The sequence below is a fragment of the Acomys russatus genome, chromosome 8 (assembly GCF_903995435.1).
Source record: "Acomys russatus chromosome 8, mAcoRus1.1, whole genome shotgun sequence".
NCBI lineage: Eukaryota > Metazoa > Chordata > Mammalia > Rodentia > Muridae > Acomys > Acomys russatus.
In genome coordinates, this window is record NC_067144.1 from 8,014,947 (window position 1) to 8,040,913 (window position 25,967).

Sequence of the window (25,967 nt, forward strand, 5' to 3'; positions counted from 1 at the left end):
AAAAGACGGCAAACAGTGGATGACCACAGGCATCCACATAGGAGACACGAGTAGTCAGGCGGGGAGAGCAGAGGCCGGAGAGACCAGAGCCCAGAGGCTGCTAAAAAGCAGCTTCTGAGTTCGGTTCCGTCCCTCCGGTTCTGGGAGAGAAACTTAAGTCATGAAGCTTCTCGCTCTCCTGGTCCTCTGCTCCAGGCTCCTACCGAGTTTAACGCAGGGAGAAGGACCCCAGGAAGTCGACTGCGATGATGAGGACCTATTTCAGGCTGTGGATGCCGCGCTGAAGAAGTACAACGCTGAGATACAAAGCGGCAACCAGTTTGTGTTGGACCGAGTGACCGAGGGCACCAAAATGGTGAGTGGTCGCTTAACCGTGAAATCAGGCAGAATTACTTTTCTCTGGAATTGGGGCGGGGGGGGGGGGGGGGGGGGGGGGATCCTGAAATCAGATATTTCAGCAAGAAAGAAACAGAAGTAGATGCAGACGTTTGAAAGGGACAAGGCATGGTGGGGGACTCCAGCGGCGACTCATACAGCTTGCAGTTGGAGAATCCACCATGTCCGTGAACTCGGTGAGCGCCCAGCCTTACATAAGATGAGTTCGGTATGGGTATGAATATGAGGAATAATAGCTGGGTGTGGGGGCGCACGCCTTTAATCCCAGCACTCGGGAGGCAGAGGCAGGCGGATCTCTGTGAGTTCGAGGTCAGCCTGGTCTACAGTGTGAGTGCAGGACAGCCAAGGGTGTTCCACAGAGAAACACTGTCTCTAAAAAAAAAAAAAAAAAAAAAAGAATACGGGGAATAAGAGGAGACTTGGCCTTCATGCCCTGGGCTGTTCTTTGAGGGTAACTGTAATGTTTCCTTTAGTTTCCTTTAGTTTGGGTTTGATTTTTTTTGGGGGGGGTGAGGTGGGATGGGTGAGGCATGTAGCTTTAGACTAACCACAAACTTGCTACATAGCTGACAAGATTTTAAACTCCTGATCCTCCTACCTTGACCTCCCTAGTGCTATGATTACAGGCATGTGCCACCACACCTGGTTTATATGGTACTGGTGAATCGAATCCAGGACTCTGTACATGCTAGGCAAGGACTTTACCGACTAAGCTGGTTTTACTACACCTTTATTTCTTCACCAGTGCACTCAGGTAGGAGACAAACGCAATCATGATGCACAAGTTAGAGAAAAACAAAATCTTTAAGAGTTTTTTGGTAAATTTTTTTTTGGGTGTGTGTGTGTGTGTGTGTGTATGTGTGTGTTCTATCTGCATGTATACCTGCATACCATCAGAAGAGGATATCAGATCACTTTATATCCACCATGAGGCTGCTGGGAATTGAACTCAGGTCCTCTGGAAGAGCACCGGGTGCCCTGAACCACTGAGCCATCTCTCCAGTCTGTGAATGTTATTTAAAAAGAAAACTCTTAAAAGGGGGGTGGAGGGCTGGAGAGATGGCTCAGGAGTCAAGAGCACTGGACTTGAGTTCAATTCTCAGCAACCAAAAGTTGGCTCACAAACATCTATAATGAAGTCTGGTGCCCTCTTCTGGGCTGCGGGTGTACCTGCAGGCAGAGCATTCATACATTTTTTTTTTTTTTTTTTTTTTTTTTTTAAGTAAGAAGAAATTGCGGTTTTTTTTTTTTTTTTTTAAGTTTTCAAATAAAATTCGCTTTAGAAGACTTTTTCTTTGGATTAGTCAAGTTACTTCAGCAGGAAACATAGCATCATGAGGATAAAAAGAAAACCCTGATGGATGTAGGTTTGTTTGTTTGTTTTCAAAGGGTAAAATGAAGCCTTTTGTTTCTCACTCCAGCCTGATGCGCATTTTGCCTCCTGGAGCTCTGGGGCTGCAGTCTGATAGTGTCTTCACTGGCTGATGGATGGAGTGTTGTAGTGCAGTGCCATGTGGTCCTCTTGCCCTCCGGGATGCAGCCCAGGGCACATGTCAGGCAAGCACTCCACCACTACGCTGCACCCTGGCCCTTGAGGTTTCTGAGTCAGGGCCTCATTCTGTATTTCTGTACCACCTGTGTCGTCCTCGGCATCTCGGTGGCCAATCCTCACCCATCCCCCTCCGCACCTGCCTCTGAGGGTGCCCGGTTCTCTCTCAGAGTTCCTCTTATCCTGTTCATCGGCCCTCCTTTGCTGTAGGCCAGTCAGCTCTTTCTTAAACCAGTCAGAAAGTGATGGAGAAGATGCGCACGCCTTTAATCCCAGCACTCGGGAGGCAGAGGCAGGCAGATCTCTGTGAGTTTGAGGCCAGCCTGGTTTACAAAGAGAGTTCCAGGACAATCAGGGCTATTAGACAGAGAAACTCTGTCTTGGTAGGGAAAAAAATTAGAACAAAACAAAACACTGAGACAGGTGATGGCTCCATAAAAAATAACAGCACCAAAGTCCAGCCTGTTCTCAAATCTCTGCTGTTACAGACACCAGCATTTGAATAACACAAAGAATACAAAGATGACCTTTACACAAGGCCCAAAATGATCACCCCAACAGCTCTCCTGGCTTTGAACTCAACATCTCCTGTCTTTGTCCAGTAGGTATTGTACTGGGATTACAAACGTCACACTATGCCCAGATTCAGCTAGACATTTTGAAAAACCATATTTATACATGTAAACCAGGTCTTATTTTTTAAAAAAGAAAAAAAGAAAGAAAGAAAGAGGGCAGGGCCACACGCCTTTAATCCCAGCACTCGGCAGGCAGAGGGAGACAGATCGCTGTGAGTTAGAGGCCAGCCTGGTCTACAAAGTGAGTCCAGGCCAGCCAGGACTGTTACACAGAGAATCTCTGTCTCAAAAACCAAAAAATTAAACACACACACACAAAGAGGGCAGGGCTAATACTATGGATAGTGCTTTAAAATCATTAAGAATACAAGCATAGTATGACTATCTTTCCAAGGAGTATTTATGCAAATGAAAACATTTATATTTTAACAAACATGTGGCTCTCTTTGAGTCTGGTGGGTCTGGTGTTTGCAACGTGTCGGGTCTCATATACTTGCTGCTGGGCCCGCTAAGTGACTCCAAGTGTGTCCTTTGCTTTCCTCAGGGTGACTCTGAGACATTTTATTCCTTCAAGTACCAAATCAAGGAGAGTAACTGTTCTGTTCAGAGTGGCCTTCCCTGGCAGGATTGTGACTACAAGGACGCTGAGGAAGCCGTGAGTATGAACTTTATGCAAAATCCCCTAGCCTGCTCCATATAATCCTTGGGGCTCTATAAAATTTAAATGAAACTGTTAACTGATAGATGAAACTTGTACACATGGTGGGGTATGCATGACAATTTGGTTCCTGTGCACTTTTTTACAGCAGGGTCACCTGTCACCTCAGACAGTCATCAACCCTTTATGCATAGTAACAAAATTCAAAATCCACTTAGCCTTCCTGCAATGAACAATACAAAATTGTCAGGCCAGGTGTGGTGGTGCACACCTTTAGTCCCAGCACTTAGGAGGCTGAGGCAGGCGGATTGCTGTGAGTGCGATGCCAGCCTGGTCTACAAAGTGAGTCTAGGACAGCCAAGGCTACACAGAGAAACCCTGTCTCAAAAAAACAAAAGCAAAACAAAACAAAACAAAAAAGTCATCTGTATTTACTCTACACCTATCTAAGTGTCACTCCATAATCCTGGGTCAGCCCTGTGCTGTCCCCCGACTCCCACGGCTGGTGAGGACAGTTCTGCCCCTAGTTCCTGTGACATCACCCTCTGCTTGCCTTTGATGTCCTGTGCCCAGATGCTTCCACTAACCTGCTTGTTTCCAGTTCCTTCCTTGCAAGTGGCAAGACTTAATTGTTTATGCCTGAATGGCATTCCGTTTCATATATACACCAATTTTCTTGCCCACTCACCAGCTACCCTTTTTTTTTTATTACAAGGGGATGATTTATATCACAGAGCCTGTTTATGATGGATGCACATAAACCTTCTTTTTTTTTTTTTTTTTTTTTTTGGTTTTTTGAGACAGGGTTTCTCTGTGTAGCCTTGCCTGTCCTGGACTCACTTTGTAGACCAGGCTGGCCTCGAACTCACAGCGATCCGCCTGCCTCTGCCTCCTGAGTGCTGGGATTAAAGGCATGCACCACCACGCCCGGCTCATAAACCTTCTAATATGCAAAAAAAAATTTAGCCACGTTATATCTGAGTTCTTGAGAGGAAAGAAAAGCCAGGAATATGCCAATCATTAAACAGGCTGCGTTCACTCATAAGAAGGTGGTCCTTGTAACCACGCAAAGCTTGTGCGTCAGACCCCAGAGAGACAACATAAAGATATTTGGGCTGAGTTCAAGGTCTAGTGAAGGAACCACGTGAGAGTTTTAGCTATACTGAGCCTCAGTACCAATCTTGACTTTGCTGCTTAGCCTCCCTCAGTAGGTGCTTTACACTATAAGAATGGGACGATAAAGATAAATTAGGGGGCTGGAGAGATGGCTCAGTGGTTAAGAGCGCCGCCTGCTCTTCTAAAGGTCCTGAGTTCAATTCCCAGCAACCACATGGTGGCTCATAACCATCTGTAATGTGATATGGCGCCCTCTTCTGGCTTGCAGGAGTACATGCAAGCAGAGCACTGTATACATAATAATAAATAAATAAATCTTTAAAAAAAAAAAAAAAGAAGATAAATTAAACAAAGGATCTTGTTAATGGTAGATGTGTTAAAGAAACACCAGCTCTACAACCTGATGGTTGCCTTGCACTGGGAGAGGAGCTTATTTGCCTGAGAAGGGAGCCGCTCTTCTCACAGGCTTGCGTTCCCCTCTTAGCTAGGATGTCAGCATTCTCCGTGTGTTTGTTCTCGCACTGTGGTTGTGCACCGTTGTAGAGGGGCACTGCATACCAGATTAGGAGACTAGGGTTGCCACGTGGGCCCTGCCCTCTCAGTGAGCTTGTGTGGCAGCTGCTATGCCCTGCACAGTCGGTCTCTCCGAGCTACCTGGAGGCATCCGGGTGAGCTCTAGCCTTGCTCCTGGTACTCAGTACCATGGGTAAGTGTGAGTGAGGACCAAGACAAAGCTAGATGAAAAAACGCTATTCACCGCTAACAGTGGACAGCCCACTGTGTAAGCACAGACTGTGCGCTGCTCTGTTAGGCACTCTCTCTGCGTGTTCGCACACTGACTCTCCACAGCAACCTCCACAAGGTGGGCAAACTGAGGCAGTGAGAGGCACCAGGGCAGAGGGAACAACCAGCAGAGAGCAGAGTGGAAGCAGGATGGTTCCTAAGGGGTTAAACGGAAGTTTATGGAAAGAGCACACACCCACTGAAACTGAAAGGAAAATCAAAGAGGCCGCTTAGCCTGATGGTCATAGCATCTATTATGTGACAAAGAAGCATCTATAGGACGCTACATCAGGTCTCTAGTTTAGTAGCCTCGTCCTTCTGCCTCGTCCCTGGCTCGTGAAGATCCGTGGCCAGTGGAAACAATCACTAGGACACAAAAATATCCATGCTCAAGTCTCACAATTTTGTTAGAGGGCTGGACTTGTTGCTCTTGCAGAAGACCTGGGTTGGGCTCCCAGCACCCAGATTGACACTCACTGTAACTCTAGTTCCGTGGAATCTGCTCCTGACTTCTGCACTCTGCAGGTACCAGGTACACATCCATCCATCCATCCATCCATCCATGGAAAACATTCACATACATAAAAACAAATCTTTAAAAAAAAAAAACTTACTTTATTTTCTTTTTAAAAAGCCACATCTAACAACGCACTAGATAGATGCGCCCATTAGAGATAACAATTAGGGCAAAAGGCCTCTTTCTTTTCTTTTAGGCCACTGGAGAATGCACAGCAACTGTGGGGAAGAGAAGAAATAAATTCTCCACAGCTACTCAGACCTGCAAGATTACCCCAGGTGGGTGATCATCCAGGGACCTGTCCTGGTGGGGGCAGTGGGTAGGAGCCTGGGGGTGGGGTGGGGTATGTCGGCGTTCATTAGTCCCTTGTACCCAGACTACAACCCCGACCACTTCATCTTCCAAAAAGGTGGCAATGGCAATAGCAGTGCCATCTGCAGTGTTGGGATTATAGTAGATGTGTGGTCGGACTAGCCCCGCGCCAGGTTCTTGGATTGGGCCAGGCTTGTGTCACTCATCCCCTGGAAGTATCCTAACTCTTCCTGTGTTAGGTCAGGAGGGGCAGGTGGGGGTGAGGGGTGTCTGACAAAGGATGAGGAAACATGGAACCTGCCTCCAGTCCTACACAGCACCCTACAGGGAGGGAGGAGAGTGTGGGCTTTGGGGTCTGCCCTAGCCTGGAAGTTTTTAAATTTTTATTCATTTATTTAGGTTTCTTTCATTTGGTTGGTTTTTAAAATATTTATTTATTATGTATACACTGTTTTTGCCTGCATGTACTCCTGTAAACCTAAATAGGGCATCAGATCTCATTATAGATGGTTGTGAGCCACCATGTGGCTGCTGGGAATTGAACTCAGGACTTTTGGAAGAGTAGCCAGTGCTTTTAACCTCTGAGCCATCTCTCCAACCCCCTTAGTTTTTTTGTGTGTGTGTTTTTGTTTTTTTGTGTTTTTTGTTTTTTTGTTTTGTTTTGTTTTGTTTTTGAGGCAGGGTTTCTCTGTGTAGCCTTGGCTGTCCTGGACTTGCTTTGTACACCAGGCTGTCCTCGAACCACAAAGATCTGCCTGCTTCTGCGTCCCTGAGTGCTGGGATTAAAGGCGTGCACCACCACACCTGGCTTTTTTTGTATAACAGACAAGGTTTCTTGAGCCCCAGCCATTCTGGAAGCCATTTTTGAAGACCAGACTGGCCTTGAGCTCACAGAGATTTCTGCCTCCCCCAGTGCTGGGACTAAAAGCGCACACCACCACAACCAACTTCATTCCAAATTTTTATCATCTTGATTTTCCTTTTCCTAGTCTCGGGAGGAACATAATAAAATCCTTGACAGGATTGGTGTGCTAGAAAATTAAATGATAAACCTAAAGATGCAATGGCTGGGCCTCATCGTAACACATCCAATCATTACAGCTCCATCAGGGTGGTATTATATCCTGGTTTTTCAAATGAGGAAACTGAGGCCAGAGAAGTTAAGTAACTTACCTAAAGTTATACAAATAGTCAGAAGCACAGTTGGTAGAATAGGTCATTAGTAAATAATAATAATAATAATGATAATAATAATAATAATAATAATAATAGTCATCATCATCAACTTATGGACAGATATTGCTTTCAATAGTGTAAAGGTGCTAAGGCTTTTAGAGAGATGGGCATGTATGGGTGCATGCCAGTCATGAAAACTGCCCTGGAGCTGACCTCTGCAGGGTAGAGAGAAGGAGACAGACAGACAGACAGACAAACAGACAGACAGAGACAGAGAGACACAGAGAGAGACAGAGACAGAAGACAGACAGACAGACAGAGACAGAGACAGAAGACAGACAGACAGGGAGGCAGGGAGACAGACAGGGAGACAAAGAGAGGGGCAGAGGAACAGAGACAGAGAGCAAGACACAGAGCATCCCCTGGAGCAGCACCTTAGGCTTTGCTATGGTAAATCGCCGTGGGGCAAGTTTTCCACACACTGGCCTTAGTTGTGCTTACAGAACCTGCAAAGGCACTGAACTTCAGCTCTTCCAAGAAGCTAGGTGTGGTGGCACACGGCTGTAACTCCAGCACTAGGGAGGCAGAGGCAGGGGGATCTCTGTAAGTTTGAAGTCAGCCTGGTGTACAGAGTCCAGGAAAGCCAGGGCCACACAGAGAAAGCCTGTCTTGAAAAACCAAACCAAAACAACAAGAACAACAACAGAAAACTAAAACATGAGATGAGGCAGAAAACATTCAGTTACCCAGGAAAGGAATGATGTCCTTCTTAACTTTCCCCATCTTCAAAACCTGTTTCTTCTACTACACTCTCTTTTGAATGAGAGCTGGCTGGAGGCAAACAAACAAACAAACAAACAAAAAGCAACCAGCCCTAGCCAGGCGTGGTGGCACACACCTTTAATCCCAGCACTCAGGAGGCAGAGGCAGGCGGATTGCTGTGAGTGAGGCCAGCCTGGTCTACAAAGAGAGTCCAGGACAGCCAGGGCTATTACACAGAGAAACCCTATCTCAAAAAACCAAAGAAAAAAGAAAAACAGCCCTCCTCATCTCAACCACTCCTGTGGTTTCATCTCTTTTGATCAGTAATTCTCCCATCTTTACCATCAAATTCTATGGTTTTATTATTGCCCAGTGTCCTGATTGAACTTCCTCTACAAGAAGAGAAACTTTGGCATGTTTACTCACTAATTCTTTTTGGACACCAGTAGAGATGCAGTACACAAAGCAGTCATGAGGAGAGCTCTGCTGAGGTCAGAGGTATCCGCGGCACAGCCCAAGACTGTCGGTCTGATGAGGTTATACCAATTGTGCTGTCAGCTCCCTATTCCTGCAACAAATGACCTGAATTGGGCTTTGGGCCACATTTAAGATCCAATGACATCCAAGTATGGTAATGCACACCTGTAAATCCCACACTTGGGAGGTTAAGGCAGGAAGAGGATTACCAGTAGAAGGGTCATCCTCAACTACGTAGCAAGCTGGAGATGGTCCTAGAGTATATGAGACCTTTTCCCAAAAAGAAAAAGAGGGGTAGGGAGAGAGAGAGAGAGACAGAGGTGGAGGGAGAGACCCAACAACAGTGAGCACCCAGGAAGTGTGTTCCCAAGTGGTAAGGAAGCCTTGAATCCTGAGGTATTGTCTCTGCCACATATCTTACTCACTGTGCAGCTGTCAGCGCTATCTGCTAGGGCACTTGCCTTGGTAATTTCATATAAAAAGCTATTTAAAAAAAAAAAAGACCTAACACCGTTTTACTGCAAACCATTCAGTGGGTCCTCCTCACACCACAGTGAAGTATTCCTCATTCACTTCGGAGGGTCTATGGGGATCCTAAAATCATATGTAAATGTCATTGTTTGGATTTTCTGTGAGGCTACAGCTTTCATCAGATTTGCTGTGTGTAGAGCTAAAAACTAAAGGGCTAGCTCAGAGTTTGTTTACAGTGCTCAGATCAGCAAGTCTCTCCTCCTCCTCCTCCTCCTCCTTTTTAAAGATTTGTTTATTATGTATGCACTGTTGTGTCTGCATGTACAACTGCATGCCAGAAGAGGGCACCAGACCTCATTACTATAGACGATTGTGAACCACCATGTGGTTGGTGGGAATTGGACACTCTAGATCCTGAGAAGAGCAGCCAGTGCTCTTAACCTCTGAGCCATCTCAGAAGTTGAACTTGTGAACTTCGGGTATAGATAATGACTCTAAATGTCATTAATAACTTCTTCCTGGAGCAAAGCCTCCTCTCTCTGACTGTCCATAACACAAATTGGCCCCATCTGTGTCACGCTGGACGCTCTGGTAAAACGAATAGATGTAGTCTCCCGTGGTAGTGTTCCTTGGCACATCCTGATTTTTCAGGGCCGCCTGTCCCTTCTCCTCTGCCTTCACATGTCATGTTGGTACCTCTTGCCACCTTCTTCCTTCTAGTAGAGGCATCTTCATCTTTTTCTTAGATGTCTCCTGTGAGCCCGTTCTGGCCTCCTATATTTCCTAGCTCTTACCAAACCCCATGAAATGATCTGTCTACAGTCTTGTCTTTTCTACCTGACCTCTATTCCTTCACAGAAGTGACACTTAACATCTCCCCATACCCTGACTCAGCGCCTGGCATGTGATAGCAAGAGCAGATGGACATCTAGAAAAGGCACCTCTTGGACTGACTAACGAGAAAGCCTCTTGCCTTCTGTGCTCGTCATATGAAAACAGAGGGGACTGCCTTCCTGCCAGCACGCAGCCACGTGCTTTCTACCTGCCAGTGGCTTGTTTTAGATGATGAGACCCTGAACCTAAAGCTGAACAAGTTTAGCAATTTTGTGTGACATAAAAAGTGGAAAGACAAGCTTGTGTGGGAGGCCTCTCCTCCACGAGCCGAAGCATCTGATTGAATCTGTCAGGGTCAAGGATAGAAAATGTGTCAAATGGAGTTACGCATCAAAGAGCTTTCATTAACACTGAGAAATAATGATGTATCTGTAATGTCTTCCCTTTTATGAAATGGTGAGAGAGTAAATTATTGTGTTCATTAAAATGCTTAGAATAGGGGCGCGGTGACATGGCATGGCTAATGTCAATGCTCTAAGGTGATGGAACCTGGGAGAGTGGAGCTGATAAGTGAGGCAGACTAAAGTCTCATGCAGTAGCCAGCTTTATTCAGAGCATCAGACAGTTTATACTCTGAGGGTTAAGAAATGTCACCTAGCTTGTGGCACAAGGTTTTAATCCCAGCACTCAGGGAGGCAGACACAGGTGGATCACTGTGAGTTCAAGGCCAGCCCAAGGCTACACAGAGAAACCCTGTCTTGGAACTCCCACACACACCCCAAACTACCTGAATTAAGTTCTCATGAGTTCAAGCTGTATGTAATCACAGAAACAAGCCACATGTAGCAAAAATATGTTTTTCCATACAAGGCATAGAAAAGATAGTTGAAAACGTTGAGACTTTCAAGAACACTGGTATCCACAACATACTGTAGCTAACTAAGATTCAAACTTTTAGGAAGAAGAAATGAAAAGTTTGAAGGTTAAATTGACACAAAATTGAGGAAATATTGGGGGGAAAGGCTACCCCTTTCATAGGGAATGGTCTCTCTTAAAAAAAAAAAAAATTATTTATTATGTATACAGTGCTCTGCCTGCATGTACACCTGCAGGCCAGAAGAGGGCATCAAATCACATTACAGCGTCAGATCACATTACAGATGGTTGTGAGCCACCTTGTGGTTGGCTAGGAATTGAACTCAGGACCTCTGAAAGAGCAGTCAGCGCTCCTAACCTCTGAGCCATCTCTCCAGGCCCAGGAATGGTCTCTTTATTAACCTGTGTTTTGTATCATTCGAAATCAAATATCAGTTAACCATAAAATTTGTCATAATCTGCAAAATAAAAAATAAAAAATAAAAAGACAGTTGAAGCATCTAATTGAATAACAACAGCAATCAATGATGAATCATATAAAGTAAACTTACTCCTTTCCAACACACCCGGGAGGAGCACAAAAACTCATTCTCAAGAACAATTGTGTGTTTTGAAGAATCTGAGGTCACAAGACTCTGGTCTTGTGTTCATGGAGTGTTCTCACAAGCACTCAGAATTCTCCTCACAGGGCTCCATTCCTTCACCATGTTCTGACAAGTTAGTATGCCTGAGGGCCTGGGTTTAGTGCCCATCACCCCATACAGCAGGCACAGAAGCCTCTGGAGAAAAAGGAGAGGAAGATCAGAAATTGGAGGCCAGCCTTAGCTACATAGATGGTTCCAGACCAACCTTGGAACATATGAGACCCTGTGGGAGACCCTGTGGGAGAAGAAAGGAAAAAAAAAAAAAAAATATATATATATATATATATATATAAATCATAAAAATACTCTCTATTTTTGCTTCTGACTACACAGGAGTCCTAAACTCTCATTATCTTTAACTCATACAAAAGTTACAGGAAAGTCAGTTTATCAGAATCATTCTAAATGGACCTTTGGGTTTAGGACCATGAATATGAGATGTGTTTTCAGTTGTTAATGCTGTCTCTTTGTCTGCTCTTTGTCAAGGTAAGGGCCCCGTCGTGACAACTGAGTACACCTGTCTGGGTTGTGTGCACCCCATAGCAACCGATAACCCGGATCTGGAGCCCATTCTGAAACACGCCATCCAGCATTTCAACAACCGCACAAATCACTCCCACCTCTTTGCTCTCAGAGAAGTAAAACAAGCCAAAAGACAGGTTGGTTTTTCCATTTTTCATGGCATGTGATACGGTTAAAAAATCTGTTAGATTAGCATTCTGTCTCCTAAAACAAACCATTAGCAGGAGGAACCTGCCTGGCCACACACTGGCATGGCACTGGAGTGTCCTGTAATCTGATCATTTTATTGGTTCCTTTATTGAGGCTTTTCTGAGAGCTCACCCTGTCCTGAGAATTTCTGTTTCTTAAGAATCCTTCAGTTTAGTCAGCAACATTCTCTACTTTTAGTTCAACTTGCCATTATGGGAGATGTGTATGTTCCCCACCTGGGTTCACGTACAGCACAGGGATGGTGGTGTGCATGGGGACAGATGGTGACAAGCATGGGAGTGGGGAGGGGGCCTGCCAAGAACAAAGCAGGACATTGGTAACCTGAAACCAGAAGACTCGCCAGGAAAGGCCACTCCCTTTTCACACTGCTCCTGTCTAGAAAAATCACAGCTTCAGAAAACAGGGAGAAACATACCCTAAGGAAAGATTGTGGAGTCTTTGTGTTTTGTTTTTCATTTGCAGTTACTTAGAAATGTCAGGGAGGGAGGGAGAGAGAGAGAGAGAGAGACAGAGACAGAGACAGAGACAGAGACAGAGACACAGAGAGAAAGAGTGACAATCAGTACTCAATATTTATTCAGTGATACTTTTGCCTAGTAACAATGATGGCTTGTATTCCTTGAACACTTCTTATGTCTAATTTGATGTTTATAACTTTCATGCACTGTGAATAATGTTCACCCTGAGCTTCAGGTAGTCACTCAACCTAAAATCATTTCAGGTGGTGGCTGGACTGAATTACGAAGTGACCTACTCAATTGAGCAAACTAATTGTTCAAAGAAGCATTATCTATTCCTGAATCAAGACTGCAAATCCTTTCCCGGTGGCGTAAGTAGGCAAAAGTTTAATGATGGCCCTTCACCTTTTGCTAATAGCACTTACAGGACTGTCAAGCTCCGTGGAGATGTCATTTCTCATGAGATGTTCACTCTTGTGTCCACTGGGGATCTTTGGACCCCAAGTTTCTGGTCAAGGACTCTGCATGGGTCACAGTAAAGTACTCACATTCCCAGGGATTAGGAGTGGGACAGCCTTCTCTGCTTGTTTCCTCATCTTCTCTCTTTTATTTCCAGGCAGCCAATAAACACATCAGAAGAGCCACAGGACCACTAGCCAGCAGGGAATGCAAACGCAAACAGAATGGTCCTAATCTCCTAGAAGAAAGGGGGGATGGAGGGAAATGCTGAAAAATGGGAGACACACACACATTGTTGCTGTTGTTGTTTCAAGACAGGGGTTTCTCTGTGTAGCTTGGCTGTCCTGGACTTGCTCTGTAGACCAGGCTGGCCTTGAACTCACAGAGATCCATCTGCCTCTGCCTCTGCCTCTGCCTCTGCCTCTGCCTCTGCCTCCTGAGTGCTGGGATTAAAGCTGTGTGCCACCACACTCGGAGGGACTTTAGTATTTTGCTGTGGGAGTAAATAGGTGGGTGCAGCCTCTCTGGAAACATTTTTTCCTCAAAGAGTTAAGTATCAAAAGACACTAAACAGGGCTGCACAGAGCAAGCCAATAAAAAACGCTCGCTGTGGAAGCAGGAGGAGTTCAAATCGCCAGCACTCAGGCAGGGAGGCGGAGTCTAGAGAGGGTGTGCAGTCCCATGCTTCCAGCAAAGGGGAGGAGAGACAGAGGATTCCTGGAGCTCAGTGGCCCAGATGAATGGGAGAGCTGCGGGTTCCCTGAGAGACTCCATCTCAACCAGTAAAGAATGACCTCTCATTAACCTCAAGCGTCTGCGTGTTTGTGCGCTCACGTGCACACACGTAACCCATTTATGCATTCACTGGGTAGTGGGCATTTGTATTCATACCTGTCCCTCTTCACTTCTGGTTCTATACTGTCGTGTGTTTCTGATTTTCTGTTTTGCTTTCAGCTTTTATTCCTTTTTTCCTTTTCCCTATGCAATGATTTGTAAAGTAGGCATACTGTCTTTTTTTTTTTTTTTTTAACTAGTCTTTTGCTTTCAAAATTGATCTCTGTTTGTGCTTTTTGAACCTCCAGGATGTCGGTGAGTGTAGAGATAGTGCCTATGTGGATATTAATCAAAAAATTGCTGAATTCTCCCAGAGCTGTAACCTTTATCCAGGTGAGAAAGCATATATGGAGCCACGGGGAATCCGTGGGGCCTGGGCAAGGCAGCACAAAGACAGAAGGAGCAACGTGTGTTCTCCAGACAAGGTAGCCTTGTACAGGTACAATGCCGGCTGCCTTTCCTTATACACAGATGTCTTTATATCTGGTGTTTTGAGTTGGAGAGAGCTGCATCTTGTTTTTAACCACCCACACTGGAGTCCTTCCAGGGAAAGGTGGGCTTTCCCATGTGGTATGACTGAGGGAGAGTGTGTGGGAAGCTTTTCTGGTTAGGTCAGCATTTCCCATAAAAGGGCTGGCCCTCTCACATTACAAATCCTTGTGACTATAGCAAGAGGAGACGCGCCATTACCTTCCTCTAAGTCACACATTTCTTTTCAGTTTACATCAAGAACACACACGCCTGTAATCATGTCACTCAGGAACCTGAAGCACGGGGATCAGAGGTTCTAGGTCAACTACATACAGAGTTAAAGGCTAGCTTGGGACACATTGAGACTCTGTCTTGTTTCAGGGCAGGGGAGTAAAGCAAGTAGAGCATCTGGGTCAAGTCAACGTGATCCAACATGCTTCCCTAAAAATCTGGGCTCAAGCAGGGCAAAGTGGAGAAGTGAATGTCTCATGGACCACCTTCCTGTAACTCTGCTCTGCTAATCTCGCACCCTGTATAGATGAGGATGCTGGGCTTGTGAGTGACAGGAGCCAGACTAGACTTACTCTTTGGGTATATCTACTGACTTTAAATCTGATTCTTTTCAGGAGAGGATTTGGTGCAACCACTTCCTAAGCATTGCCCTGGCTGCCCCAAGAACATACCTGTAGACAGCCCGGAACTGACAGAGGCACTTAATCATTCCATCACAAAGCTTAATGCAGAGAGTAATCATACTTTCTTTTTCAAGATTGGCACCGTGATAAAAGCGACTTCACAGGTCAGTAAACGGTTACAAAGATGGGAAGCTATAGCCTATGTGTGTAATCGATTGCTAATTTGACCCCTGGTCTTGGCTCTGCTTGGGAGAACAGTACTTGCTATCAGGATTTGGTGATTTAATTCCGAGTCCCAACTCCGCTGCGTGTGTGAGTGCCTTGGACAAGTATCTTTAAAATGTTTGGTTTTTCCTGGGCTTGTGATGGCGCACGCCTTTAATCTCAGCACTTGGGAGGCGGAGGCAGGCAGATCTCTTGAGTTTGAGGCCAGCCTGGTCCATAGAGCAAGTTCCAGGACAGCTCAAAAAACGAAAACAAAAAAGTTCAGCTGTTTTATATTTGAAAATGTCTGAGGCAAAACTCAGATTAGGTAATGTATGACAAAAACACAGTCCAAACTTCAAAGGGCTATACGATACTAGAAAGCACCGTGCAATTAGCAAAATCCCAGCTAGGAAAAACAAGGTTTTTATTCTCTGCCTTGCCAGACACATCTCTCAAAAGAACATTTCTGCCAGGAGCGGTGCACACCTATGATGCAAGCTCTCAGAAGCTGAGGCAGGAAAGTTGGCACAAGTTCTAGAACAGCTTGGACTATATAGCTGTCTACACACACACACACACACACACACACACACACACACAGAAATGCTAAGCCACTTGGATTCAGTCACATCACTGGTCAGCCATCAAGTCATCATTAACAGCCTATCTCATGTGGCCATGTTCTTTCTCCCTCTCCTCCCTAGGCCCTGGATTCCTTCATCTCTTATAACTATGTCTCTAGGGACTCTATCACTGGAAGGCTATTTGCCTTGGTCTGGGGTCAGAGGGTCAGGTCTACTATCCCCTCTGTCCTCGGTGACTCTGTGTGGTTATTAAAAGTTCAGCCATGCGGCACCAGATTAGAAAAGCAAAGTCTCTTAACAGCTCTGGCAGGCTACAAACAGAATATTCAAGGGCGGATTCCCCACCCTAGAGACTCCCCGGATACAGGGTAAAGAAAAGTAAGCAAAAGAGAACCAAGCTGTTGCAGAAGCTGACACAATCTTCAAAATCTAGTAGAATTCTCGCCTAAAAGTTCTTACTTTTGGCTTACTACTTGGATTTCTAGGAATCTATAACAAGAGACTTCGTATGCAGCCACAGTCATTGTCGTTTTGATTAACAGAACAAAAGACTTGGTAAACTGTCAAACTGCTCAGCAGGGCCAGTGAGATGCTCACATGATAAACACATTTGTGTTTTGGTTTGGGGTTTGGGTTTGGTTTGGGGTTTTTCGAGACAAGGTTTCTTTGTGTAGCTTTGGCTGTCCTGGAACTCACTCTGTAGACCAGGCTGGCCTCAAACTCAGAGATCCGCCTGTCTCTGCCTCCCAGGGGCTGGGATTAAAGGCGTGCACCACCACCTGGCCTTTATAAAGGCAAAGGCATTTGTAACAATAAACTTTTATTTCCTTGATGCAATCATTGTCTTGGAGGCTTACTGCCCGTCCTGGAAGCTTCTAGCCTCCGTACAATCTAGCCTAGGCCTAGAATGTTTTAGCCTTACTGCTGACTTACTGCCTTAGACTTACTGCTGAATAAACTCACCTTTCTTTCTAACCTCCGGCTGGCTGGTTCAATTTAGCTGTCCTGGCTCAAACTCCTCTCCAAGCTGAGTGATTGAATCTGGCTTCTCTCAGCTTCTGACTGAATCACTCAGCTTGGCCTCACAGTAACTTTGGCAATATGTTCTGATCTTCAATAAAAAGCCAACAATGAAAATACACTTTATGCTGGCAACTATGTGATATAAAACAGATGCTGTGAAGCTTCTCGTTCAGCTTTACACTTTCATTATGGGATGGATTTTATGTAGTCTTTCATCGCCCAAATCAAAAACGTCTACGACAGAATTGGCACTAAAAAACAATTATCTTTTTGTCTTGTTTCGTGGCTCGGGTCCATTTCCTACCCTCAGTCCTTCCTCATCCCCTTATATTTAGATTTTCTTGTTCTCCTCTCTTCATCTTATGTACATTTATTTACATATATTATTATTATTGGCGGGGTTCTGCATATGGGAGAAAACACGTGGCATATTTCTTTCTGAGACTGCGTGGCCCTGTTTAATATTACACATTCTAAGTCCATGCATTTTCCTGCAGATTTGTCTTATTTTATTTTTCTTTAGAGTTGAGTATGGAATATAATGGTATAGACCAATTTTTCATTATCCATTCGTCTGTTGATAAGCACCTGGGTTGGTGCCAATTCTTTGCTATGATAATGAAACAGTAATAAGCATGGTGATATAGCTATCTCTATGGTAGGGTGTGGAGTTCCCTGAGCATATGCACACCAATGAAATACATGGGCTATATGGTAGTTCTTTTCTTTCTTTCTTTTATTTATTTTTAAGGAAAGTCCAGGTTGAATTTTTCTTTTTGGTTTTTCTTTTCTTTTTTTTTTTTTTTTTTTTTTTGGTTTTTCAAGAAGCCTTCAGCATTGTTCTTATTCCTTAGGATTGCTTTGGCCATTAAGTCTTCTGTGGTTCCATATGAGGTCTTGTATTATTTTTTTCTAAGCCTATGAAATATGACATGGGAATTTTTACAGGCTTTGCATTAATTATGTGTATTAACTTTGGCAGTGTAGACATTTTCATAATATTAATTTTCCCTATCTAGGACTACTTTTCCACTGTATAGTCTCTTCTGTAATTTTCCTTGCCAATATCTTGAAATTTTCATTGTAGAGGTCTTTGATTCCTTTGGTTAGATCTATTCCAAAACACATTTATTTTTATTTAGTTTTTGAGATAGAATCTCATTATATAGTCTAGACTGGCCTGGAATTCACTATGTAGACCAGGCTGGCCTTGAACTTACAGAGAGCTGCTTGCCTCTGCTCCCAACTGCTGGGATTAAAAGCATGCACCACCGTGCTACATGCCACTTGCCCTGATTTTTGAGAAACAATTTTTTTTTCAAGATTTATTTATTGATTATATACACCAGAAGAGGGCACCAGATCTCATTATAGATGGTTGTGAGCCACCATGTGGTTGCTGGAAATTGAACTCAGGACCTTTGGAAGAGAAAGCAGTGCTCTTCACCTCTGAGCCATCTCTCCAGCCGGAGAAACTATTTTCATCATTGTTTATCAATTTAACCATTTTCCTTTTACATTAGGCTTCTTCCCCCTATGTTTCTCCTAAGAATGCTCCTCCATATCTTGGGTTCAGATGAATATCAATTCATTAGTCATTTTCTTTAACTTCATATACATTTGGAATTTATATTGACATACACTGTCAATATACACTAGAAACAAACAAACTTGGGCACAGTAGCTTCAGATTTCATACATAGGAAACCACTGTGGGGGGGGGGAACCCACTGTGGGTGGCAGTGTGAAAGCAGTCCTGAAACTCTACTAGGTGTGTTAAATTTGTCCCCCTAAGCTCTGAGTTAAGCTGAGCTGTCAACACCAGGAAGCCACGATGGTAGCTCACACCTATAATTCCAGCACTGGGAAGGTTGAAGAAGGAGGTTCATGATGTTGAGGACCACTTGTTACAGGCTACTTTGAGTTACATAATGAAACTATGTCTCAAATTAAAAAATAAATAAATAAGAACTTAAAACATTGAGAATATAGCTTACTAGCCCCAACTGAGTCCTAGCACCCACCGATCCCTAGTACAACAAAAACAAAACAATAAAAACATAAAGAGTGTGCTGGAGAGATGGCTCAGCGGTTTAAGAACACTGGCTGCTCTTCCAGAGGTCCTGAGTTCAATCCCCAGCAACCACATGGTGGCTCATAACCATCTATAATGAGATCTGGTGCCCTCTCCTGGCCTGCAGGTATACATGCGGGCAGAACACTCACTTAAAAAGAAAACATAAAAGATCTAGAAAAGGTTTCCATTACTTTTCTACAAAATAGAATTGTGCTATCAGTGCTATATATTTCCTTTTTTCAGAAAGAACTGTCCTTCCAGGTCAACACACATAGATGCATTCTTTTCAATGACAATGTAATACTCCAAACATATACACACATATATTTAAATTCTATAATATATAATTAGATCACAAAATTAGCTACTGTTTATAGACATTATGCAGTGACTAAAACTGTTACTAAATACTTAAATAGAAAGGCTGCTGAGATGACTCAGTGGTTTAGACGATTGACTGCTCTTACAGAGAACTGGGGTTTGTTGAGGGAAGGTCCAACTGTGTTTTCAGATGCTGATTTCAATGCCCTGAGATCTGGTGACTGCCCTGCCATGGGCATTGTTATGAATGTTGAGCTATCTCCTGTAACCATGTGATGATAAGGAATGGTCCCCAATTATCCCTGATTGGCCAAATAGAGATGCTGAAGCCTATGACTGGGTAGATGAGAGAGGAGACAGATGCAGGAAGAAGAAAAAAGAGGTTGTGATGGGTTAGCATGGGAGAAGCACATGGCTGGGTCGGCATATGTAGCGGAAAGCAGCCCAGGTGAAGAACATTAACAAGTATTTGGGGATTTTGCATGAGAAGTGGCCCAGACAAGAATGAGTCAAACAAGCTGGGCATGGTGGTAAGCACCTGTAATCCCAGCTCTTGGGAGGCAGAGGCAGGCAGATCTCTGTGAGTTCGAGGCCAGCCTGGTCTACAAAGTGAGTCTAGGACAGCCAAGGCTACACAGAGAAACCCTGTCTGGGGTGGTGGTGGTGGGGGGAATGGAGATAATGGGAGTTATAGTCCCATGTCCCAGTCCCATGTAAAATGAGGCTATTCTAAAATGTCACCAGTTACTGTGTCTTTATTGATTATGATAACTGGTTAGATAAAGCCACTGTAATAATTATAGGCTAATTTTATAACAAACCTTTTTAGATATTTTTATAGTTACTACAACAGGGGTTCAGTTCCCATGACCTACATGGTGGCTCCGTCCAGTTTCAGGGCATCTGATGTCCTTTTCTGAGCTCTGAGGACACGACTGCACGCATGTGTTGCACAGATATACATGAAGAACACCCATATACATAAGTAAAGCTAAATAAATCCCAGGCTGAGCATGGTGGAGCAGCTTTTTTTTTTCTTCTTTTCTTTTTGGTTTTTCAAGTCAGGGTTTCTCTGTGTAGTCTTGACTGTCCTGGGCTCACTTTGTGGACCAGGCTGGCCTCGAACTCACAGCAATCTGCCTGCCTCTCCCCCTCACCCCCAGAATACTGGGATTTCAGGTGTGGGCCACCACGCCTAGATGGTGAAGCATGCTTTTAATCCTAGCTCTCAAGAGGCAGAGACAAGGAGAGTTCTGTAAATCTGAGGCCAGCAAGCTGATGTGTATATATAGTGAGCTCCAAGAAAGCCATGGCTACATTGTGAAATAGACAGACAGACAGACAGACAGACAAAAGATTTGGGGGAGGGGAGTTCATGACCATGACAGACTTCTCTGTGTAGCTCTGACTGTCCTGGAACTTGCTCTGTAGACCAGGCTGACTTTGAACTATCACAGAGATCCACGTGCCTCTGCCTCCCCAGTGCTGGAATTAAAAGCATGCAGCAAATGCAGCAAAACCACTTGTTTAAATATTTAAGAAGTTTCTTCATATTAAAAATGTAAGTGAGCCGGGCGTGGTGGCGCATGCCTTTAATCCCAGCACTCGGGAGGCAGAGGCAGGCGGATCGCTGTGAGTTCGAGGCCAGCCTGGTGTACAAAGTGAGTCCAGGATGGCCAAGGCTACACAGAGAAACCCTGTCTCGAAAAACCAAAAAAAAAAAAAAAAAAAGTGAAGATGGGCTGGAGAGATGGCTCAGAGGTTAAGAGCACTGACTACTGTTCAAAAGATCATGAGTTCAATTCTCAGCAACCACATGTTGGCTCACAACCATCTATAATGAGATTTGTATACATAATCAGTAAGTAAATCTTTAAAATATATATATATAAGTGAAGCAATAGATAATTTAAATATTTTTCTAACTGCATAATTTAATCTACATAATAATTTACCTGGGCTGGAGAGATAGCTCAGTGGTTAAGAGCACTGGCTGCTCATCCAAAGGTCCTGAATTCAAAAAAAAAAAAAAACCAAAGGTCCTGAGTTCAATTCCCAGCAACCACTGGTGGCTCACAACCATCTATAATGGAATCTAATGCCCTCTTTTATCTGATGACCTCTTCTGCCATGCAGGCATATGTACAATAGAGTGCTTACATACATACATGCATACATGCATACATACATGCATACATACAGACATCTTTTTTTTAATACCTACTCAGTATTTGACAACAAGACAACAAAAAATGGCGGGGGAGGGTTGTTTGTTTAGTTTTTCAAAACAGGGTTTCTCTGTGTAGCCCTGGCTGTTCTGGTCCCCTTTTAGACCATGCTGACCTCCAACTTACAGAGATCCTCTTGCCTCTGCCTCTCAGTGCTGGAATCAAAGGAATGCACCTTCAAGCCCAGCAAGATTCTAATTTTAAGCGCATTAGAACAAACAAAAAAAGTATATTCTATTATACAAATCCTCACTAAATGCTTTTTTTGTCCTAATTAATTTCACAGGTTGTGGGTGGAGTAAAGTATTTTATTGAGTTCACAGCCAGAGAAACCATGTGTTCCAAGGAAAATGACACAGAATTGACAGCAAGTTGTGAGACCAATCACTTTGGCGTGAGTAGTGCTGTACCTATGTGATGCTTTCAGGATCACTTGTTCACAAAGCTCATGACTAATGATGACTTTACCCTTCTCTTGGCTTCTTCTTTCACAATTAGCAAATTCTCAACTGCCATGCTAACGTGTACATGAGACCTTGGGAGAACAAAGTCCACCCGACTGTCACCTGCCGAGCATTAGAAATGGTAGGTATTTCGCTAAGGTCAGCTTGGGGTCAATTCAGCATAGTCCAAAAAGCCAACTCTGGGTATCGGAAAGGAATCACTGCTAAAGTAAACTGGGGAACGGGCTGCCTTCTGAAAATAGTGAGAAGCCATACCTTTCTATGCCCATCTCGATTTTTATGGCTGGAAAGGAGAATAGGTGACCTCTTCTCCGTCACTTAACTCATTGTCAGTGCTCCCTATGGCTGGTAGTGACGAGCCAGCCCTGGCACTAACAGTAGTCACAGACCTCCACGGTGGCCTGCCTGAGGTGCACGCAGCACGTGCTGTGCTCTACTTTGTACATGAAAGGACTTTGTGAGCAATGTGGACAGACTCACTCCCCTTCCACCCTTAATGAATCCCAACCTGCATTGTAAAATAGCTTCTCGGGGGTTCACATACACGATTCAATTCGGAAAAGCAGTACTCCGCATCTCCCCTTTCCGTCTTTAAAGACTGCGCCAATATGACTAGTGCTTTGTCAGTCACCAAAGATAGGGCAGTAAGATTTGAAATGCGCCGGGCGGTGGTGGCGCACGCCTTTAATCCCAGCACTTGGGAGGCAGAGGCAGGTAGATCACTGTGAGTTCGAGGCCAGCCTGGTCCACAAAGTGAGTCCAGGACAGCCAAGGCTACACAGAGAAATCCTGTCTCAGAAAACAAAACAAAACAACAAAAAAAAGATTTGAAATGCTCCGAGGCTCCAGAATAAATCACTACGTCCCTCATCCCAGGCTCTGCACAGCGAGTTTGTTTTGATTGTTTGGTTGGTTTTTTTTGAGACAGGGTTTCTCTTTGTAGCCTTGGCTATCCTGGACTCGCTTTATAGACCAGGCTGGCCTCCAACTCACAGCAATCCGCCTGTCTCTGCCTCCCTAAAGGCGTGTGCCACCACGCCCAGCACAGCGAATTTCTTGAACATTCTCATCAGGCCCTAGGGTCCTGGGAGGCAGGGGCTGTTATTTTTAGTTTGCAGAAAAGTGGAGTTAGCGTGTACATTATCGAGTGCAGGTCAAAGGGCAGAGCCTGCCTTTTCCGTCACTGTCTCAATTATCAGATCTCATTTGATGCCGAAGCCCATGTTCTTTTACCTCTGAACACGGGCTTTAACTGCCACCTTCCCACAGGTGGGAAAAGTGGAGGCGGGGAGCATCCTTAAAGCCGCACTTTTGTGCAAGCTGCCATCTGTCTTGTTCTGGTTCTTGTCGTTTGTGTGTCGTCTCTAACACACTGTAAAAAGCCTCCCAGGCCAGCTTGTAAGGCCTATGGTGGCTCAGTCAGACAAAGTAAAAGCAGAAAGTCACTCGGGCCTTTAAGAATAAAAACAGAAATGATTGTAATAGAAATGACTGAGCCGGGTGTGGTGGGACACACCTTTAATTCCAGCACTCGGGAGGCAGAGTCAAGCAGATCGCTGTGAGTTCAAGGCCAGCCTGGTCTACAAAGCAAGTCCGGGACAGCCAAGGCTACACAGAGAAACCCTGTCTCGAAAAACAAACAAATAAACAAAACAGAAATGATCGCAGTTATCAAATAATGTACCCTAGAGATTATGTACATTAACCACCTTAGCTTTTCTAAATGACGAAAAACTCAGCCTTAGAGTATTACTAATAGTCAGGGCAGGACTGTAGATATAACCCAGTGTTGGAGTTAGATCCCGACATATACAACGTTCCTCAGTTCGACCCCCAGCACTACAACAAAGTCCACAAATTTTACGAACCATCAAAAGAGAAGAAATATTGTTAATATATTTTTCTTTTTTTTTTTTTTCTTTTTTTTTTTTTTTTGGTTTTTCGAGACAGGGTTTCTCTGTGTAGCCTTGGCCATCCTGGACTCACTTTGTAGACCAGGCTGGCCTCGAACGCACAGTGATCCGCCTGCCTCTGCCTCCCAAGTGCTGGGATTAAAGGCGTGCGCCACCACGCCCGGCAGTTAATATATTTTTTCTAGAAAATTAATATAGTATTTAAAAATCTGGCAAAGGCTCACCCCATTGTAAACCAAGATGGCGTCATCAACTTCTTATTCCTTCTTCAGTGACAGCGCGGTTCTGACGATGTGTCCATGTTAATGTTTCCTATGTAGACTGGGATGATGAGACGGCCTCCCGGCTTTTCACCTTTCCGGTCATTCCTCCAACATGAAATAAAAGGAGGAACAAGTGTAAGTTCACCCTTCATTGCCAGGCCGCAAGAAGAGCAGGATCCAGAAAATGATCGAGGACCCACTCATGGGAGTGGCTCATTGCATGAAAAGCAAACAAAACATAAGATTGACCATGGCCATAAGCACGGCCATGACCAAGGCCATCGGTTCCGAGAGAGCCATGGCCTTGGCCATGGACACCAGAAACAGCATAAGCACCATCACGGTCACGGCCATGGCCATGGCAAAGGCAAGCACAAAAATAAAGACAAAAGCAACGGAAAGCACACTGACCACAGAACAGAGCCGTTGACAAGCTCTTCTGAAGACACTACAACATCTTCTACACAGACACAGGGGGGAACAGAAGGGCCCACCCTTAACCCTCCGCTAGCCCAGCCAAGTACAGCGGTTAGCCCTTCTGGCATTCAGGACTCAGATTTAACTGGTGTGATGGCTACCACATCGCCATATGCCATAGACATCCTTGACGATTTAATCCCCGATATCCACGTACAACCAGATAGCCTTTCATTTAAGCTGATATCTGATTTTCCGGAAGCAACTCCCCACAAATGTCCCGGACGCCCATGGAAGCCAGTTAGTAGAAAGGATCCGACCACAGAAACGACAGGCTTTTCTGATTTTGACCTCCTTGATGCTCTTTCTTAACTTATACAGCCTGGGTATCTTTACACACGCTTTCCCAGCCTCTTTCCCCAGTGCCCAAGCATAAATATTTTGATATAAGTCGGCAAAGCGTGAGGCTCAGAACAGCCTAGAAACATTAACCCTCTTAGTGGGACTTCATAAATCTGTGGACGAATAAAAACTACCAGAACACTGCATCCTTTCTGAGCCTGCCTCACACACTTTCTAAGCCCATACAAGAAGATGCCTGACAGAACTCACTGCTCTGATAACCAGTGGGTACCTTAAGGTGCACATTAGCATTTCCATACAGAACTGTGGCATCTGCACTCTGTGTCTAGAAAATCAAGAGACTGAATTCTGAGCTTACAGATAGGGAAAAGATAACAGCAAAACATCCAGATGTCAGAGAGAGATAAGAAAACAGAAATACAGGCTGATGGGGGAGGGGAATAAATTATTTGACTTTATGTGTCTCAAACAGGTTAATTATATCCAAGGAGGCTCTCACTTGGACAGCTTGTTCTTGGAATTCTTTTTCTGCGTGAGGGTGGCCTCACTAGTCTCTCAGTAGTCTTTGCCACAAGGCCTGCAAGCAGGAGTTTTCTGCTACTGAGGTTAGACTGAGCAGTCCTTAGTTCTCACAATTTCTAAGTCTAACAATAAGGAAGGAAAGAATATTAAGGCAACCTTATTTATTATGACAAAAGCATGTCATGGGATTTGATGCAAACTCCATTCCTACATTTTATGAGCCAATTTCTTAGCTTCACCTTAAAATTGCTTCATCTGTTTGCTATGACAACTGAAGACCATTGATTTTGGAAGAAAAAAAAAGAAAGAGATTATGTCCCATTTCCTTAAATGTGAGGGAAGTGTGCATTTTACAACCCATGCTGTGCTTTTGCCTAGAAAAAAAAAACAAGATATGGCTTTTTGTACCCACCGATAAGTCCACTAGGCTCCATTGGACAGTCCATACCCATGGTCACTGAGACAGTCTAGTTAAATTCAGTGGTCACCAAACACACACACACACACACACACACACACACACACACACACACACACACACGGCCTTAACATGAGAAATGGGCCTATAAGGAGAAGGGGCCCTGACAAGTGTGGGAAGGAGAAAACAGAGTGAGGGAGAAGAATAATTAATGAGAGAGAGAGAGAGAGAATTATGAAATTCTCAAAGAACAAATTTAGCGTATTAAAAATAAACAGCCAAAACACATAGAAATGAAAATGTTTGAAATACTATTAAGAGTAAACAAAACGTAGTTGGGCTCAGTGGTGCACGCCTTTAATCCCAGCAGAGGTAAGTGGATCTCTGTGAGTTCGAGGCCAGCCTGGGCTACAAAGTGAGACCAGGACAGCC

At 44.4% G+C, this 25,967-nt stretch overlaps 1 protein-coding gene across 1 annotated transcript; it reads left to right on the plus strand.

Annotated features, from left to right (window-relative positions):
- Positions 1-24,858, plus strand: Kng1 (kininogen 1). The gene is made up of 10 exons (XM_051150771.1): positions 1-355; positions 3,065-3,175; positions 5,791-5,872; positions 11,633-11,805; positions 12,600-12,707; positions 13,878-13,962; positions 14,727-14,899; positions 21,462-21,569; positions 21,674-21,760; positions 23,873-24,858. Exons 1-10 carry the CDS (start codon positions 161-163, stop codon positions 24,602-24,604), a joined length of 1,854 nt encoding a protein of 617 aa, XP_051006728.1. The 5' UTR covers positions 1-160; the 3' UTR covers positions 24,605-24,858.
- The last annotated feature ends 1,109 nt before the right edge of the window (positions 24,859-25,967 follow it).

What these genes read in the sequence shown, in the direction of transcription:
- Kng1 (XM_051150771.1), top strand. Translation starts at nt 161, where the DNA reads ATGAAGCTTCTCGCTCTCCTGGTCCTCTGCTCCAGGCTCCTACCGAGT. An exon ending in GCAAATCCTTTCCCGGTGGC is followed by an intron (nt 12,708 to 13,877) that starts GTAAGTAGGCAA and finishes TTGAACCTCCAG; the next exon opens with GATGTCGGTGAGTGTAGAGA. An exon ending in CCTGCCGAGCATTAGAAATG is followed by an intron (nt 21,761 to 23,872) that starts GTAGGTATTTCG and finishes TTTCCTATGTAG; the next exon opens with ACTGGGATGATGAGACGGCC.